The sequence below is a fragment of the Sceloporus undulatus genome, chromosome 5, assembly GCF_019175285.1.
Source record: "Sceloporus undulatus isolate JIND9_A2432 ecotype Alabama chromosome 5, SceUnd_v1.1, whole genome shotgun sequence".
NCBI classification, from domain to species: Eukaryota; Metazoa; Chordata; class Lepidosauria; order Squamata; family Phrynosomatidae; genus Sceloporus; species Sceloporus undulatus.
In genome coordinates, this window is record NC_056526.1 from 106304523 (window position 1) to 106324683 (window position 20161).

Genomic DNA, 20161 nt, shown 5'->3' on the forward strand with positions numbered 1-20161 from the left:
CTTAGGGAAGCGCAAGTTCAAGTATGCAAGAGATTAAAGAACAATGTTCCAATGGTTTCTTGTGTCTTGAGACTCCATAATTATCTTGTACCCTCTCAGTGTGTTCTGGTTTTAATTCTTCTGTCTGGGAAAACAAAAACTGTTAAAACTATCCTTTCATGTCTGGGTCACACTGAACTGTGCCCTCTTTTCTCCATCTGACAGAGGTGCGGGCAGGGATATAGCTACAGGAGAGCAAAATGAATGAAATAAAATGAGGGCATGCACCCCCAAATAAGAATTTTGCCTCTCAGATGAAATTTTCCTTCAGTTTGCAAATGTCTCTTATACAGTGAATTCTCCATATCCACAGAGTCTGTATATGCGGATTGAGGTGCCCCACTCTGTTATATGGCATATATGCAGCATACAGAGAACCCAGCATAAGAGAGTCCCAGAAAGACTCCACCAGGCCTGCCATGTACATTCTTTCAGAAATGAAAAACTGCCATCCGTTTTAAAGGGGGAAAGGTACAACTAAGCTATTGTTGTGTTTCGTACTTTGATAGTAACTGAATTTTGTGCAAAATGTTTCTGTTCTAGACATGTGTACCAAGGTGTTTTGCACAGGCTTTGATTTTCACCATTCATAAATGTTCTAAGCCTTTTGTTTTTCTGTTGGCTTTGAATCGGTAAGATGGTGGAATGAGGGAGGTAGGGGTTCCATATATATCGACTTCATATTGTTTAAAAAAATAATTTGAAGTAATTTATTTTCTCAAGGGTCTCCTGTAGCACTCCTGACATTGGTAGCACTGAGATCAGCAGGCAGATTTGGTCCTAAACTTCAGCACTGAGTGAGTGAAACTGAATGGCTGCCATACATGTTGAAAAATAGAGTATTTGTCTTGTAGACACCATTGCAGTGGTGACAAAATCACTTTGATAGATCTGCTGCACATTGGCCAAGATGGCTTAGGTTTGGCTGGTTTTGCATTATGGGCATGTGTTTTAAAAGTGCCCTAACTCTCATTTTGAGTAATAAAAAACCCCGATGAACACGATTGTCCTTGTTTGTTTCATCTAGACAGCAAAAAACCTGCCATCCTTGAATTTTCCTGTTTAAATACAAACCAGCATTCTTTTCCAGTTGATGAATATGAAGTAGAAGTCCTTACAAAATATATGAGGCATTAGTTATTAGTAGTGTATAGACTTTTTACAAACTCTGCATTAGAAACATACATTGTGACACATCAGATGCCTATTGGTTCCTATCACCAAAGCTGGGTAAACATCTTTTGACCAATAATGTTAACTTTAACTTTGTTTTTGTTTTTAAAATGTAGACCTGGAAATCTTTCTGCTAATTCTACTGAATGCACACATGCAGAGAACTCATGAGTAACTTTGTCAAATTTGCATTCAACACTGGCTGAAGTAATATTGGAACACTTGAAACTTGCTGGGAAAGGGCTTTTAGAAAAGAGATGGCTGAAGCATATGTTTGTGGCTTGTTTGTATACTTTCATGGAACAAATAAGGGTGCTTTTTAGTCAAATTTAACAAGATTACTGATGCCCAACCAACCACATTTTTAATGTGAAAGAAGTCTTGCCACTTGATAAGCCACACAGTCTTTGCCACATATAACATGCATAACCAGGGTGGGTGGGGGTGAGGAATGTATTATACTTTGATTAATACAGATGAATGAGCAAACTGGTGGCAGTAGATCTTGCCACTTAGTGATCTGGTTATCTATACTGGGCTAGAGAATACAGTCCTTTATGTTACCCAAAATGCTTGGGTCCAGGGAGGACACTCCAAAACCAATATATTTATATTTAGGGGAATTTGTACTTAGCTCAAAATGGGATTTCTAGTGCGGTCAGAGCAACTGTGATGTTAGGGATCAAGCCCAATGCTTACGTGGTCCATAATCATACAGAGTTCCAGAGGCAAGGTTCCAAATAAGAAGTATAACTTATTAAGGGGAATGAGCAGCCCACCCACCCAATCCACACACAAACCCAAGAAGCTTGGGAAATCAAAGATGGGAGAGGTTAACAGGAGTAAGGCTTCACTAACAGGGATACGTTACCAGCTGTGGGTCCAAATGATGGGATCTGGAATGGAAGAGTTGACAGCCACTGCAGCAAGGAGCGGTGATGGGTGTATCGAGGGGCAGAGCTTGGGCAAAACTGACAGAGTGCTTGTCTACAAGACAAACTAGTCCAAAGAGGGGCTTTTTCCACATAAAGGATATAAATATTTTCCCAATATTTATATCTTGAAAATAGCTAGGGGGCACCATCCTGGCCAGTGAATAGATTAGGATGGCTTGAGATTGGTTTTCCAAATGGGGAAGAAAGGAGTGAAACCAAATTGAATGGGAGGGCAATACACAGACAAAAGGGTAATAGCACATAAGACCACCTATGTATGGTTTACTTTAGTGCTCTCAACCCCAGCTTCTTTGTCCTGGATCCCCCATACCTGCTACTAGGTGTGTCACTTCTATTTGGATCCAACATAGGTGGATCCCCAGGCAACTCTTATTGCTAGCTTCTACGTGCAGGAATTTAGGTTGGCAATACCTGCCTTGTGCCATCTGCAGTGGGGTCATGGAAGGTTCACCCAGCCTGTGTACTTTATTGCAATTTGACATGAAATTTGATTGTTAAATCAGGGACCCAAAAGCCTGGAGAAACATTTATATTATGAATTCCATAAGATCCAAGTCATTAATAAATCTACTGCGTGCTGCTCACTCAGTGGAAGAAGACAACCATTCCAGATAGGAGGAGTGTATAGAGAGGAATGTGCTGTTCTTCAGTCAACATTGTACAATACCTGTGCACCCTGCTAGAACCTCCAAATAAGCTCAAGGTCCAAAATCTATTTCAATAAGTTGCCTATGAACTAACATCCTCTAAATATTAATATTTAATCACTCTATTGTGGTATTCACTACTGGTAAATAGCTGTTTTGGTTTTAGATTAGAAAGTGACCACATTCACCTGCAACTGCAGCATCAGCATTCTGTGGACATCTAGCTAGCCAGGGTTAGGGATAAGGCAGGATGTGGCAGCATACTCCTGCTACAAGTGGGAGAACTAAGCAAACTGTACAGCTGAGCCTTGCTGTTAGATCTGAATCCAACTGTCTAGTTTCTTTCTTCCCCAACAAGTGAGAGAAATAGCTCCGTGTTTATATATATTTTTTTCATTGAGACAAACCAAATTACTGGATTTGGATATCACAATAAACAAACTGGGGTGGGGTGGGGGGAAGCTTGTGATTTGTTCAGCTGCTTCTGCTTGCAGGAGAGGTATTAAGAAGCATGGACCAGTACCAGTAAAGCTGTTGCATGGAAATACACAGACTGAATAATTAATTATTAAGTACCATTTTTAAGTACTGGGAGACCTGGTTCAAATCCCCCTCTTACCCAGGTGGAGGAGGAGAATGGGGGTCCCCACCAACTGTGTCATCCTCGCTATTAAAAGTGGCTTATCTCAAAGATGCTTGTGAGAGGCTGGGTAACATGAGGGTCATTTCCACCTATTTATACCAGTACTAACTCTCAGCCAAGGAAACCTACTGGGGGACATTGGGCACACTGTCTCACCCTAAGAGGAAGTCAATGGCTAATGCCTACTGAACAAATCTTGCGTAAAACCCAAAATAACCATGGTGAACCAACCCAAAGGCACAGTATGGCAAACAATCAGTTTCTTTGAGGTGATTTTAAAAATACATTGAAAAATATTGAAGTTGGCTGCTCTTTTATTAAATTGAAATAAATCCACAGTAGATCCTGGTGATTCCACGCTCCATTCCTTGAGATAGTAGTTGTCTGGACCTGTGCTGACAAGGAGTAAACATGTTTCTGTATGCTTTAGGTACTTAGCAACCCCCACACTATCAGATATGTGTAATAAAGAAGACTTTCCCCTCCTCAGACGCTTCTCTATCCTAGAGAATGACTAGCATTTATACAGTAAACTTGAAGTTTTCCTAATTGATTTGATATTTATCCTTATACAGACCCAGCTTCTGCATATGTTTAGTTTTTCCAACTTAGCTTCGCCTGTGGTCAACAGAGTCATTCAAATAGTGAAATCAATGAGATTCTGCACCAATATTTGCAACCTCAGCCACAAAGCTAACTTCTGGTGAATCTACACAAACTCCCATTGTGATTATAAAGAATTTATGAGGAGAAATCTGTTAAAGAGCTGCAATGGTAGATTATATGGGAATGGGGCCTTGTGCCAAATATTCATGGTTCATTTCTGTGTTCCCGGAAACAAGTAGAGAGTTATTATTTTTCTGAGGGTATGCAAGATAGCCACTGACACTAAAAGGATTAATGTTTCTGTGTACATGGAAGCATACAAGATCCTAAGAAAACAAGATATGCTTAATATTTTCCTTTCGAAGGCAAAATGTGGCCCTTTGCAGAAATGCTTTTAAATAGATCTAGTCCTGATACATGTATGTGCAGAAGCAAAACAGAAATCAAAATTACAGTTGATCAATGAAAGTAAAGGGTTTTTCAAAGCCTGGCAGGCTTGTATTAACTTATGGCCAACCTTCAAGAACTACTCATTGCGCAAATTCCAGGCATCAACAAGCTCAGAGACATAGCTCTGCTATAAATTCAGGTGCCAACTTTGTCCTTGTATCTACTCTGGCAATGCTGTTACAGGACCTAATAATATCACGCACAATATCAGCACTTCATTCACTACTCACCATTAAGTGGCATTTCAATGTACATATGAAATCAGAGGAGGCCAGGGGGACCAGATATCCTAACCGCAAAAGGAGGGCAAAGCACTGCAAGATGTAGGACATTCAATAAAAATGTAGGATATTTCAAAATAAAAGCATTTCTGAATTCAAGGTGCTGTCAATAACATTTGAAGCCCTAAACAGCTTGGAGCCTTGATGCTTCAAAGAGTGCACACATACCCTCTCTATATAAGCCTGCCTGAGAATTGAGATCTATTGGAGGGGCCATCTGCTGTGTCCCTCCAGTAGGGAAAATATATTGTGGGAGGACATGGGAGAGGGACCTTTCTGCAGTGGCACCCCATTTGTAGAATTTCCTCCCCTTGGAGGCCCGATTGGCACCAAAGTTGGAATCATTTTGATGCCAAGTTAAAACATGGCATTTATTGGAGCTTTTGGGTCAAACTAATTTTATTCAGACAGTTCATGCTTTAGGGGCTTGTCATTTGTTTTAAAGCAGTTTTAAATATTCTGTTTTTTAAGTGAGAAGCTATTTAATATATATTTAATCCTTTTAAACTTTTGTAATTAGTTATTGTTTTAAGCTGATTTTATTGTAAGCTGCCCTGATATCTTTGGAGATAAAAATATTTTAATAAATAAATAAAATAGATTAATAACAGGACAATATTTTTTAAACTAGTTGACAGCCCTAGTCTTTAGAAAATGTTCTTATAGTGCGTTCAGTAGTCTGATTTTCTGAGGTTTGATTCGTGATATGACCAGAGTAAAATTAAGGCTGGCGGGGCCATAAGTCAGTAGTACATGTCAGGGCCCTGGAGTGTATCTCTTCTTTGCTTAGCTCTCCATTAAATTATATACCAAACACTACTCCTGATTCTTTAGATGTTTTTGATGTCTGGGTGTGATCCTAAGTGACACAGATAGATAACAAAGGGAAGGAGACAGGAAATAACAGCCCAAGGTAATGAACTGCTCCGGTAATATGTCAGATAGTATCATTTGTAATCACTCTTTGAGGGATGTTATGTGGCCAGTTGTTTACATAGGCACACAGTGAGGAAAAACATATACTACTCGTTGCAACTGCAGAAACATCTGAGGAGAGAACTTTGAAAGGAACACATAACAGTCTTTGACTCAAATTTGGCCTAAATACTTGGTGGAAAGCTGGCTGTTTTGTGCTTGGTCACTTTTGGCTTTTCAGCTACGTATAAGACATACATTCATAAGTGTTTGTGTGATCTGGTCACTACTCTGTGTAAAATGCCCTGTATAGAAGTGGAAGCTAGTGCTTCCAGTGTCAGTGGGGCAGCAAATCCCCATTGGTGTTTAGTCGAGCACTAGCTAAGGTGTTGAATATGTTTTGCTCATAAGGTTCAGCACCTTGGATAAGTCTATTAAAGTCAGACTAAAACATGGGAGAGACTCACCGCTCCACGGATATGGGAACCACCATCCACCATGCTGCGGAGATCATAAACATAAAACGAAGAATCCCAACCTCATGAGGAAAAACATGTCTTCAGAAGAGAAAATCCACTAACAAAACTTTATTTTTATATTAAACCTTTTACAACATTCTTTTACATCAACCAATTTTGTGTCTACAGACTTAATGGTGTGACTTGTCTTTCCAGCTATGTGACATTTGCTTCCAGTTCTATTACTGCAACAATTTTAGCATGTTCATATGGAGTGTCTGACTCACAAAAGATATTATTCCAATTGCATCATGCAACAATGGATGTTATTGACTGAGCTTATGAGTAATCAGATGTCTCCACTTCCCCTGAAGTGTTTCAGAGCAATTTCCCTGTCAGGTTCTGTCATCATTCTTCCTCAGTATGTGAAGACAGCCAGTGAAACTATTGCAAAAAGAAGTGTGTGTTCCCTCAACCAGACCCAATTAACATTTTAGACTGGCTGAAGTTTCCAAACATTTTCCAAAAGCAACCTCAGTTAGATCCTATTACAATAATCCAACTGTGAACTAAGATGTTCATTACCATGCCCAGATCAAAATCTCCAGAAATGGTTCAAAGTGACACCCGTTTTAGCTTTGGAAATGCACTTCTGGACACTGTAGTAACCAAGGTATTCAGACTCAAAGCTAACTCCAGGAGTCCCCCCAAATTATGAACTGAGTTTCCAGGCAACATATTAACACTGTCCCATTCAGTCTGTATCCCTGTTCCCTGATCTGCCTTTTGACTGCTGAAGAACACCTCAGTCTTGGCTGGATGACATTTCAATTTTTTCACCCCCATCCAGTGCATTACTGACATCAGGCATTGGTTTAGGATCAAAACAACTTCTTCCAATTTAGATATGAAAGAGAAATAGAGCTGGTTGTCGCTGGCATATTGGTGGGACTGAACCCCAAATATCTGGAGGAACTCTTCTGGTGATTTCTTATCTACCCAGAATGGGAAAAGATAAGGCCTTGAAGAATCAAACAGGCCAATATCCAGGAATCCAAACAGTAGTGACATCTGGATTTTACTTTCACAAAGGACTGTAGCTGTTGTAAAACAGTCTATCAAAATCCCAGGAAGTATATATACACACACACATACGAAAAGCCCATGGTTGATGGCATTGAAAGCCATTGAGAATTTCTGCAAACCAATCCACTCTTTCTGCCATCTCCCAGTGTAGATCACGCCCTAAGGAAACCATGGTCATCTCCATTTATCTATAACCAGGTCTGAAGCCAGACTGAAATGGATCCAGACAACCTATCACACACAGGAGCTGAGAAACTGCCACACACTCTTGCAACTTGCTCAAAAAATAGAATACTGTGGTGGCTAGCTGGTAATTACCCAAAATGGTGGGATTCACTGAGGAATATTTTCACCATTATCTTACCACTCCCTGTTTTAAGCACTCTGGAAGACGCCTTTACTGCAGAGGTGCATTTCAAGGAAATACAGAGACAACAGCAGACTGGGAAGATAATAATACTTCTGTCTACCGCCTGCAGTTTTACTGAGTTTGTACAACCTGTGTTAAAAAAATCAGGTCTTCAAAACCTTTGAAGGAATGTGGATGCAATGGTGGAGTGGCAAGAGAATGCCTGCTGAAATCCAATATTATTATTATTATTATTATTATTATTATTATTATTATTATTAACCTTTATTTATGAAGCGCTGTAAATTTACACAGCGCTGTACATGCAATCTTTTTAGTTAGACGGTTCCCTGCCCTCGGGCTTACAATCTAAAAAGACATGACACAGAAGGAGAAGGGAGTGGTGGAGGGAAAGGGTAAGAGGTCCAGCAGTTCCTCTCTACCTCCAAGGCCTGGACCAAGGCAGATGGACTGGAGGGAGGGCTTGGCTTCAAAATGGAAGGTTAATCTTCATCCAGGGAAAATACATACTCTCAAGTAGGATAATACAAATACAATACATAGCAATACAGGAAATGGTTTGATAAACAGGCACTAAAAGAACATCAGATGGTAAGCGACAATTATGCGATGCCTGGGAAGGCTTCTCTGAACAGGATGGTTTTCAACTCCGTTTTGAAGCTAGTTAAAGAAGTGATGGCTCTTGCTTGTGGGGGAAGAAGGTTCCAGGAGTGAGGGGCAGCAAGTGAAAAGGGGCGAATCCAGGATGGGGCAGAGGAAATCCTGGGCTGAGACAGCAGACCTTGACTACCAGAATGGAGGGCCCTGGTGGGAAGGTGAGGAGAAAGAAGGTCTGATAAGTAAGGAGGGGCCGGTCCATGACAGCAGGAGCTTATACTGAATGCAGAAGGGGAGAGGGAGCAAGTGAAGGGATGCCAACACAGGATGCCAACATATGTAAAAGAAGCCAGATGTGGCTTTTTTCTAAGATGGCCAGTTTAAGATGATGATCTATGTGAGTTTAAGATGATGATCTACTTTAAAAACCCTGTACAGCTTGAGTCCAGATTACCTGGACTCAAGAGGCCAGAAGCTGCACCAAAGCTCCACTCCAGTCCTTAGGACTGGAGCGTGACTTTGGCGTGGCTTCTGGCCTCTTAGGACGCATGCATCATTTAAACAGCATACCTCCAAAGTGACTCAAAACAGCTTTATTTTGGCCTGGCTGTATGGGCTCTTTGTATTTAAGTTCCCAAATCACAGAAGAATAGAGTTGGAAGGGGCCCCATGGCCATGGGTCATTGAGGCCAACCCCCTGCCCAATGCAACTAGCTAGAGCATCCCCAGCAGGTAACTGTACAGCCCCTTTCTGAAGACCTCCAGAGAAGTAGACTCCACTATCTCTCTAGGAAAGAGAGATAGGATCCATTGCCAAACTGCTCTCACAGTCAAGAGATTCTTTCTAATGTTCAATCAAAATCTACCCTCCTGTAACTTACAAACATTAGACCTAGTTCTACCTGTCCCAAACACAATCTGGGCAACCAGCCAAAGACTGATTGCTACACAGCTGATAGCCAAGGGCTAATGAGCAAGCCCAGTCACAGAGTCGCTTATTGTTGAGCATTTACTCTGCATTAGTAAACACCAGCCTTAAATCCCAAACAGATTACAACAGTGTCAGCTAAACAAAAGCCAATTACAGCCAATCTCTTCATTAAATTTGTAGTTAACTTCTCTATTGAATTTTTAAAAAGATCTTGGTGGTAGGGGGAGTCAGGAGTGTTCTTTGGAAACATAAGCAAGGCTGAAAAGAAGCAACGTGCTCTGAATAAAATCCAGTGGTAAGGTAATATCAGTTTTCGGATGCTATGACTTTTCATTGTATGGTTAGCTAGGTAAACTTTACTCCGTCCAAATACGACTTTTAAAAAGTGTTTGAACACTGCCTCTCCAGTGAATCAGTCTGATGACAAAAACCTGAGTGCCCTCTTATTCATGCTATCATATGGACTGTAAAGTATATGTGTGTGACTCATCCACAGTGGCTCTTCCTCTCCACAGGCTCTGTGGAACCAAGGGACTGCAGTGCCACTTAGTGACTAAATGGTATAATTACACTATCCACACAACTTTGAATGAAGGGACTCGGGTTCAAATCGGCTGCCTAGAGGGGAGAGAAGCAGACACAGCTCCACCATGCTGCAACAGAAGCAGATGAAGTGCCCTCTCTCCATCCCAAATGCCACCACCTTGGCCTTGGAGGGAGAGAAGAATCGACAGTATCTGCTTGACTCTCCACTGCCATTCCCTTCTCCTTTTGTGTCATGTCTTCAGACTGTAAGCCTCAGGACAGGGAACTGTTCAATTAACAATCTATAAGCCACTCTGGGAGGCTTTATGGCTAAAGAGTGGGGTATAAATACTCAAAATGGAAAAAATAAAATAAAGCCGCTGCTCGTCCTAAAGTTCCCTAGATCAATGTTATTCAAAGTGATGGGCCTCTGTACTGGTGCTGGTCTCTGAGCCATTGGCTGCCCACACAAGAGGTGCCCACTGCAGCCGCTGGATGGTAAGGGACATGAAGCAGCAGCAGCACTGTGTTAAAAGGACAGAGCTGAATAGGGTAGGTAGCCTATAGCTGCTGCTGCTGTTGTTTTGTGCCTCCAATTGATTTTTGGCTTATGGCAACCCTAAGTTCAACTTATCCAGGGTTTTCTTGGCAAGTTTCTTCAGAGGGTATTTGACATTGCCATCTTCTGAGGCTGAGAGAGTGTGATTTGCCCAAGGTCACCCAGTGGGTTTTTATGCTCGAGCAAGGAGCACCAAGGTGTAATAGAGCAGTGCTTATTAAGCTATCTAATGTGGTGAGGACTAGCATAGCAACTCCTCCCATGTGCCAGGAAATGGTCATGTATTTGCACCATTGGCTACAACTGTTTCTTTCTTTATTGGAAATGGTCCAAGGGTGTCTGCTTTGAGTAGCACTGTAGTAGAGATCACCCACGTATTGCAACTGTTAAATAAACTATGATTCACTAGACCAGTTTGTATTTGCACATGGAATGAGTGGGTATGGAAGGAGTGTCATATGCCTGAGCTGCAACATTTATTGAGTTGGCTATGGAATGTATCTAGGGGGTATTGCAAAGGTGGGGACTCTGTCACTCCCAAGATGTTCTTCAACTCAAATTCATCAGTAGTAGTTTATCAGTATCTGCATTGCCGAAGTTTTTACATTCTTGGTTTACTGGAGAGTAACATCAAAATGTGATACCTAGTCACTGTTTTCACTGTGCAGTTTATTCTTTGGTTTTCAGTAGACATTAAAACACACACAACTAATTTCAGTTGTTCCTAAATGTAAAGCCACTCTTTCTTTGTCTTTCCTTTTTCTTTGTCCACGTTCTATTAAACTTAATCAGGAATTAACAGACATTTCAATATCGGCCAGCCATTATGGAATACAGTATTGACCCCTAAAATGCTATTATCATAAATAATTAAGAGGGCCATGAGTAAACCGCATTCTAACATGATGGTTCAGTCAGTCTGAAACATTCCTAGACTGAATGTTCTATTCAGTATTTGAAAACTATTATGTATATACAAGAAGGAGACTCTCTCTCTCTCTCTCTCTCTCTATATATATATATATATATATATATATAGTGTGTGTGTGCGCACGTGCGCATGCGCAGCATTCATTACAGGGCAGCTATGAAGTATTGCTTAAAATCAGACTCTGTACCTAAAATTGGGTGTCCAAGTTGTTTCTAACATATGGCAACCCTAACACCTTATCATGAGGATTTCTTGGCAAGAGTTGTTCAGAGGAGGTTTGCCATTGCCTTCCCCTGAAGCTGAGAGCATGTGACTTGCCCAAAGTAACCCAGTGGGCTTCATGGTGAAGCATCTTAAAACGCGTGTCAGAATACTTTCCAATGCACAGAGATTTTGCTGTCAGAACTTAGGTTTTTTGGCAGACACGTTGGTGTGGAAAGTGTTCCTAGAAGCCAGGAAATATGAGAACCTTTGGGCAAGCATCAAGACTGAGCTGTGAGGCACAGAGTTTACAGTTCCATTCTTCTGCTGCCACAAATGCAGTGGGTGGTGTTAGGCCATACTACTGTTAGCCTCAATCCCATGGCCCCTTCTACCGGAGAAGGAGTTTTTATTTTTTTATTGTACCTTCTTCAAGTCATTTCAGACATATGGCAACCCTAAGGTTGGGATTTTTCTTGGCAAGTTTCTTCAGAGTGGGTTTGCTGCTCCAGAGAACAGGACCTGGAACAATGGATGCAAACTACAGGAAAAGAGATTCCACCTAAACATTAGGAGGAACTTCCTGAGAGTAAGGGCTGTTCAACAGTGGAACACACTCCCTCGGAGAGTGGTGGAGTCTCCTTCCTTGGAGGTCTTTAAACAGAGGCTAGATGGCCATCTGTCGGGGATGCTTTGATTGTGAGTTCCTGCACGGCAGGAGAGTTGGACTGGATGGCCTTTGGGGTCTCTTCCACCTCTGATTCTGTGATCCTTTGGCCCTCTGAGGCTGAGAGAGTGTGACTTGCCCAAGGTCACCCAGTGGGTTTACATGGCTAAGTCCCCAAATATAGTCCAGCGCTCAAACTACTACACCATACAGGGAGAGTATGTCCAATTTTACAAGACTGGCCCTTTGCCGAGATACTCTGTATGCTCAAAGGTGCTTTGAATACTCAATGCTTTGGTATAGAAATACTGAGCGTAACAACAGGAAGCCATTGTAGTTGAAGTTGTCATGGCAACAGCGCCTTGTACATGTGGGAAGGAAGGAGGGGACGCTTTCCAACATGAGGCTGCACAGCCGATCATATCCATGCTCCAGGATAGTGTGGGATATTTTCAAAATATCTGCTGCCTAGAATACAGTCCGCATACAATGCAGAACACAGTGCTCTGAAAAGAGATATGAACTACAGACATTTGCAAGCCATCAATAATGAAAAGCAAACCATAAAAATGTGAGTGCATGCAATAGATGATAGAAGATAGCTGATCCTGATGCATTGCAAGCTAGAAAAGTTCTTTTTCAGGTGATATATTGGTGTTACAATTAAAACATCTAGGATTAATCTATAACCTCTAATCACTGACTAATATTACCAATTAGACCAAAACAGCTTTTTAATCAAAATGTAGTACTATGTGCAGGAGACACTGTTTTTCACAAATTATAAAAAACAAATCTGGTCTCACAGTGCTGAGTTTCTTAATTTCTGCAATATGGGGTTTGGGAAAGCAAGCTAGTTGACACCTTGTTGCCATATCTTCCTATAATACCACATGTATATGATCTGCTTCTGGTTACTCATAGGTGGAGGGAAAGAACTTGGTATATGATCAGAAGTATTTATTTCAACTGGTCTAGAATAGACATTAAAACATGTTCCGGACTCCAGATTGAGAGCCAGTATGGTATAGAGCAGTGGTTTTCAACCTTCCTAATGCTGTGACCCTTTAATACAGTTCCTCATGTTGTGGTAACCCCCCAACCATAAAATTATTTGACTTGGTTCCTAAGACCATTGGAAATATGTGTTTTCCGATGGTCTTTTAAACAGAGGCTGGATGGCCATCTGCTGGGGATGCTTTGATTTGGTTTTCCTGCACGGCAGGAGAGTTGGACTGGATGGCCCTTGTGGTCTCTTCCAACTCTATGGTTCTATGATTCTATGACCGCTGTGAAAGGGTCATTCAACCTCCAAAGGGATCATCACCACAGGTTGAGAACCGCTGGTATAGAGGTTTCAGCGTTAGCCTACAACTCTGGAGACTAGGGTTCAAATTCCCATTCAGCTGTGGAAACCCACTGGATGACCTTGGTCAAGTCACACTCTCTCAGCCTAAGAGGGAGGTACGGCCAAACCCCCTCTGAACAAATCTTGCGAAGTACACCCCATGATAGGTTCGCCTCAGGACCGCCATACGTCAGAAGTGACTTGAAGGAGCACAGCAACAGCAACAACAGCCCTATTAATAGCACTAAAAGTACTTTTGAGCTTCTGATGTACTATTTGCAAGTGTGTGTAGATGGTGTTAATCTACAGTCTCCTAAAAGTAGCAGACAGCTATACAGTACTCACATATGCTGAACTTTAAAAAACCAAAATAACAACCATGAACAATCTATAGTACACAAATTCAACCTAGACAATGAGGTAAATGAAATAGTTAAAAAGTTTCCTGTACCTTGTATCAAATATGGACCAGAAAGGAGAATGCAGTGAAAAAATAATAAGAAGAGTAGGAATGGGAATGGTAGCAATGAAAGAACTAGACAAGATCCTGAAGAGTAAAGCTACACAACTGAGCCCTAAAGTTGGAACCATCCAAGTTACTGTATTCCCCATCACCATGTATGGATCTGAGAACTTGATAGTGAAGGAAGCTGACAGAAAGGAAAAGCAACTCTTTGAGATGTGTTGCTGGAGAAGAGTGGTGAGGATACTGTGAAGGACCAAAAGGACAAATGGGTCATAGACTAGATCAAGCCTGAATTCTCCCTAGAAGCCAAGATAACTAAACTGAGGCTGTCGTACTTTGGCCGCACCATAAGGGAGGACTCATGAAAAAAGACAATCATGCTAGGGAAGGTAGAGGGAAGTAGAAAAAGAGGATGGCTAGATTCATAGAAGGAGGTCAGGCCCCCAAACTTTGCAGGACCTAAGTAGAGCAATGGAGGACAAGATGGGGGCTTGGAGATGTCTCATCCACAGGGTTGCCACGATGGAGAGCAATCTTTGTTGCACCTTTGAAACTAATTGACAGAAGAAAGAGGTTGGCATTACTGTACGTGCTTTCCTAGACTGACACCTACGTCCTGAGATGCATTTGTACACTGTGAGTCAAGGTCACTGGAGGACAGCTAACAACCACTGCTGCTTGTGCTCAGGGGCCCACTGCAAACTACAAATCCCAAAGTTCCATAGCCTGGAGCCAAGGCAGCAAAAGCACTGTCAAAGAGCATGATTTCTGCAGCTTATAAGACTTATATGAGGAGACCTGGTGGTGCAGTCGTTAAATGCCTGCACTGCAGCCACTCACTCTCAAACCATAAGGTTGTGAGTTCAGTACCAGCCAGGGCTCAAGCTTGGCTCAGGCTTGCGTCCTTCTGAGGTCACTAAAATGAGAACCCAGCTTCCCGTTGTAAATGGTAAATTAGCTTCCAGTTGTAAACTTCTTAGAGATGGCTTAGCAGTATGACATGGTATATAAATGAAGCTGCTATTGCTATTATATGAGGGTATTATTATTATTATTATTATTATTATTATTATTATTATTATTATTATTATTTTATATCCCAATATAAGGACTCATCCCTCTCAGGCTGGGCCTCAATAGAGCAAGAGAAGACATGTGGGGGACACTGGATGCCCAAAGCGCATCCCAATGCCTCCTCTGTCCCCATCCACACTGCAGGACTAATCCAGGTTGGTTCCATTTGCACTGCCATGGCTGCAGGCTAGGGCATTCTGGACATGGTCATTGGTTGGGGGATTGGTCCCACTTGCCCTGCCATGGCTGCAGGCTAGGGCATTCTGGGCATGGTCGTTAGTTGGGGGGACCAACCCGGATCAGTCCTGCAGTGCAAATGGAGCATAGGTCTAGTCTCTCTCTTGCAGCCTTGCCTGCATCCCATTGTTGCTTCTGGAGCAGGTTGGGCATGACATCACCAGCTCCGGAGCCCATTGGCTGAAGGCTGCAAGAGGCGCAGCATCCTCATCAGCATCAGCACCAGCATCCCTCTCAGCATCCTGCTCAGCATCTTCCTGGAGCATCCTTCCTCCCTCTGCCTGCGGGGGGGCTTCTGGTGGGCTCCTTACCTGGGGGGCACCTGGGTGGGTGGGGTGGGTAGGGGGGCTCCGATCCCTTCTCTCTGGCCTCTGCCAGGCCCTGGAAAGAAGGAAGGAAGGAAGGAAGGAAGGAAGGAAGGAAGGAAGGAAGGAAGGAAGGAGAGAGGATGGCAGAGAGCGAGTGCGAGACCCCCAGCACCCCCGGCGAGTTTGAGAGCAAATACTTCGAATACAATGGGGTCCGCCTGCCCCCTTTCTGCAGGGGGAAGATGGAGGAGATCGCCAACTTCCCCGTCAGAGACAACGATGTCTGGATTGTCACCTACCCCAAATCAGGTACCAGAGCATCTTTCTCAGCTGGGGAGGAGAAGGGAAGGAGGAGGTGCCTGATTTCCCATGGGTTCCAAAGAGATTTTTCAAAGAGATTCAAAGACACTGGGTTTCAAAGAGATTGGCTTTCAAGATATTTTTCCTCCAGGTTTTCAGCCTCTCTCCCTTACCAAGAAGTTCAATTCACCCCCCTGATTTTAAAGGGGAAACTGGACACCCCCCCCTCACCCAGTGATGTGTGTTTTGCCAAATAGTTTTGAAGAGCTGGCATGGCACAGAGATGTACAACTGAATTGACCATCCCCTATGTTGCTGGACCCCTGATGCCCAGACTTTGTATGGGCATGGGGCAAAACTGGCATGCCAAAAGGTGTCCACCTTGGGGGGATGCATGGGCCTCTCCCAAGCGCTCCTGCTGCCTCTTTTAGGGGAGGTAACCTGCAGGGCTTTTGTGTTGTGCGCCTTCAAGTCCTTTCTGGATGATGGCAAGCCTATCCTGGTTTTCCTAGATTTAAAACCATAGAATCATAGAGTTGGAAGAGACCAGTCCAACCCGCTGCCATGCAGGAACTCTCAACCAAAGCATCCCCAACAGATGGCCATCCAGCCTCTGTTTAAAGACCTCCAAGGAAGGAGACTCCATCATTCTCTGAGGGAGTGTGTTCCACTGTTGAACAGCTCTTACTGTCAGGAAGTTCCTCCTAATGTTGAGATGGAATCTCTTTTCCTGGAGCTTGCATCCATTGTTCTGAGTCCTGTTCTCTGGAGCAGCAGAAAACAAGCTTGCTCCCTCCTTAATATGACATCCCTTCAAAGATTTAAACAGGGCTATCGTATCACCTTTGTTCAGAGGATGTTTGCCCTTGCCTTCCGCCCTTGAGGCTGAGAGAGTGTAACTTGCCCAAGGTCATCCAGTGAGTTTACATGGCAGAGCTGACATTCAAACCCTGGTCGCCAGAGTCGTAGGCCAACACCCAAACTACTAGGCCATGCTGCCTCTCACAATGCTTTTTTTTTGGCAGAGCAATCATGAAAGGCAGGAATGGACACCTAAACCCTTTGGTTTTTGTTTTAATGTGCAACACGATCCTGGACATGTTTCTTCAGCGAGCATACTTGGCTTTGGAATGAGATGGAGTTTCCTTTCTAGCAGGGATGGGCCAAGATGTTTTGTGGCCTGAGGTAGAAAAACCAGACCAGGCACCATGGTCAAAAACAAGGAAGGAAAAGAAACCATTGAGCATTTTAGCTGCCAGAGGCAAAGCAGCTCTCTCTGTCTGAAGGTCATGTTTTGGTGCATCATTCACAGGCTTTGAAAAACAAAATTATTTTCAATGGGCACTAGGGCTGGAATCCTGTGCAAGAATTGATCTCAGTTCTGAGTAAATTGGTATATTCTCTGGCTAAAAGAGTCCCAGCCTTGTAAAGAAATATGAGAGTAAGAAGTCATGCCAATATGGATGCCATGAGGCCTTCTGATATTCAGTTTGGTGGAAGACATAGCAGTGATGCTTGCTGCTAGTTTCCTATTGATTTGTTGCAAAAGACACTAGCAATCAGTTTGTTGCCTTCCTTTATTGAACAGGCCTTCCTGGCATGAGTGGCTTCATGCATAATCAACTTACAGTATCAACCAGCAAATGCCGGGTTGGCCTCCCCAACCTGGATATGGCATTATAATAATTAGGTCTGATAGCTAAATGGAATGCTACAAGCCACAAATGGGTGGGTTAAAATTAAGTAGGGCGTCTGAGCACCAGGAGGCATCTGCCAGCTGCTTTGGAAAGCAAGGCCTGACTGGATAGATCTAGCATAGGGTTCATCAGGTTCTTTCGTTTCCAATTTCTTCATTGGCTGCATCTGTACTGCAGAAACATTCCAGTTTGACACCATTGTAACTGCCCTGGCTCCATGCTGAGCAAATCTGGGAATTGTAGTTTGAGCTCTCTGACAGAGAAGGTGAATTATTTCACATAACTACAATTTCCAGAATTCCAAAGCATGGAGCCCGGGCAGTTAAAGTGATGCCAAACTGGATTATTTCTGCAGTGTGGATGCAGTCATTCTCCAATGTATTCATTCACTTGGGGAAATGGTAGGCCTTAAACATATGGATACCACCATTTATGGGGACATACTGTTAACTCTTTTCTACTTTACCTTTGGCTAATAGTGACCTCTGCCACTAGGAAGAAGGACAAATGGTCCAGTATATTTCTTACTGATGGGATGAATGATCTTCTGGAAATGGTACAAAAAGGCCATTTAAAAGTAATTAATGTGATTGGGTTTGGCTACTTGCGCTTGCTCTGAAGTGCTAGGTCCAGATCCAGCCCCAACCAACGGGCAACTCTTAATAGGAAGGTAGATTTTTTATACATGTCAAAAGCAGAGGTTGGAAAACTTATTTTCTTGGACTACAAATCCTGTGGCTGGTGGATTCTGGGGTTCATATTCCAGAAAGTAATTTTGCCAGGTTCTAATTAAGATGCAACTAGATAGATTAATATTGGCTTAAATCCCTTAAAGGCAGCAGATCCTTTCAGCTTTGGAAGCTAAGCAGGCCAGCCCTGGTTAGTATGTAGATGGGAGACCGCCAATCAATAGCAGGTGCTGTAGGCTATATTTTAAAGGAAGGAACTGACAAAACCATGTTTGAGTCTTCCTTGCCTAAGAAAACCTTGTGAAATTCATGGGGTTGCCAACAGGCAACTTGAAGGCACATATACACACATTCAAAGTTCAGTGAGGCATAGGTGATCATAATGTGAGGCAGATCTGGTGCCCATCTGTGTCCCTATGCGCTTTGCATGTAGATGCCTGTTTCAATGTGTATCTCTCACTTGCTGAATCAGGGATTTTTTAAATTTATTATTTTGCCCTACAATTCCCAGTTTATGTTTTGTATTGTATAACTGTTCAGAATTCTAAACTGATCAGTGAGTATAGTTTCTAGAAACCTGTAATGCTAATAAATTGCGATCATGCCATATGGTGGGTGGTAGGTACATTTTGATCACTCATCTTATGAATTACTGTATGTTTCCATGAGGTTGTTACATTCCCATCCCAACCTAATCAAAGCATTCTGGGAAGGCACTATTTATTTATTTTTTCAGTAAAATGCCTAACTAGCATGGCTCCAGTTGACCAACATTTTTCTAGTAACATCTGCTAAAAGAAACATTACTGTGTGTCCACCATTTTCCCCCAGCATTTCTCTATCTGCTATCTGAACTGTATGAATTAGTGTGCCTTCAAGTTGCCTGTTGATTCATGGTGACCCCATGAATTTTATAGAATTTTCTTAAGCAAGAAAGACTCAGAGGTGATTTCCTTCCTCTGAAATATAGCCTACAGTACCTGGCATTTGTTGGCAGTCTCTTATCCAAATACAGTCAGCCCTCCATATCCATAGACTTGCCATCCACAGATCTGAGCATCTGCTGAGGGCAAGCCTGCATTGTTTCCAATGGTGGCACATGCACGCAGCTGCACTGCCATCTGTCCATGCCTGCCTGAGCTGAGGAGGACAGCCAGCCAGTCAGCCACTGCTCCTGCCTATCTCCCAGAGATGCCACCACCACCAGGCTGAGGGAGCAGCAGAGGTGGACAGGGTGGCAGTGGTGGAGGAGGAAGGGGGTCTCCTCCCATCCGGCCCTTGGCATAGGCTCCTAGCTGATGATGGAAAAGGGGGCGTGGGCATGAGGGGAGAGCAGGCAGGTGGCTGGGAGCAAAGCAATCTGCTCTGGAGCAAAGCAACTTTGCAACCCTTAAGAAGCACCACTCAGGTCACGCATCAACAGGTGGCTCCATGTGCTGCAAGCTGAGAGCTCTGAAAGTAGAGGGGGTTTGACTTTGTAGGGATGGGAGAACTAGAACCATCAGGGCTAGCCGGAAGGAAGAGACTCCTCCCTCCATAACTGTCATCTTCTGGCCTATGAGGGTGTTGACCAGGCAGGCCCAGCTCCATCAGGGCTAGCCTGGAAGAAGAGACTCCTCCCTCCATAACTGTCATCTTCCAGCCTATGAGGAGGTTGACCAGGCAGGCCCAGCTCCATCAGGGCTAGCCTGAAGAAGAGACTCCTCCTCCATAACTTCATTTATAGCCTATGAGGAGGTTGACCATGCAGGCCCAGCTCCATCAGGGCGCATGAAAAGAAGAGCCCTCACCTCCGTCCCGTCCATCTGCCCTCGTTCCAGGCCTCAGAGGGAGAGATGAATGCTGGACCTGATCCCCTCCCTCCTCACCATTCCTTTCTCCTTTTGTGTCATGTCTTTTTAGATTGTAAACCTGAGGGCAGGGAACCGTCTATTATCCCCTCTGTTGTAAGCCTCCCGGATTCCCAGTGATTGGGCGGCATATAAATAAATCATATTATTATTATTA

At 43.2% G+C, this 20161-nt stretch overlaps 1 protein-coding gene and 1 long non-coding RNA gene across 3 annotated transcripts in view; both read left to right on the forward strand.

The window, feature by feature from the left end:
* The window catches only part of LOC121931194, a 972450-nt gene that overhangs the window by 626045 nt on the left and 326244 nt on the right, over positions 1 to 20161 (forward strand). The window lies entirely within an intron of this gene.
* SULT4A1 (sulfotransferase family 4A member 1) overlaps positions 15533 to 20161 on the forward strand; it is a 24495-nt gene continuing 19866 nt past the window's right edge. Inside the window, exon 1 of the mRNA XM_042468638.1 lies at positions 15533 to 15777. Coding sequence (XP_042324572.1) covers positions 15609 to 15777 — 169 coding nt within the window. The 5' untranslated portion in view covers positions 15533 to 15608. The remainder of the gene's footprint in view (positions 15778 to 20161) is intronic.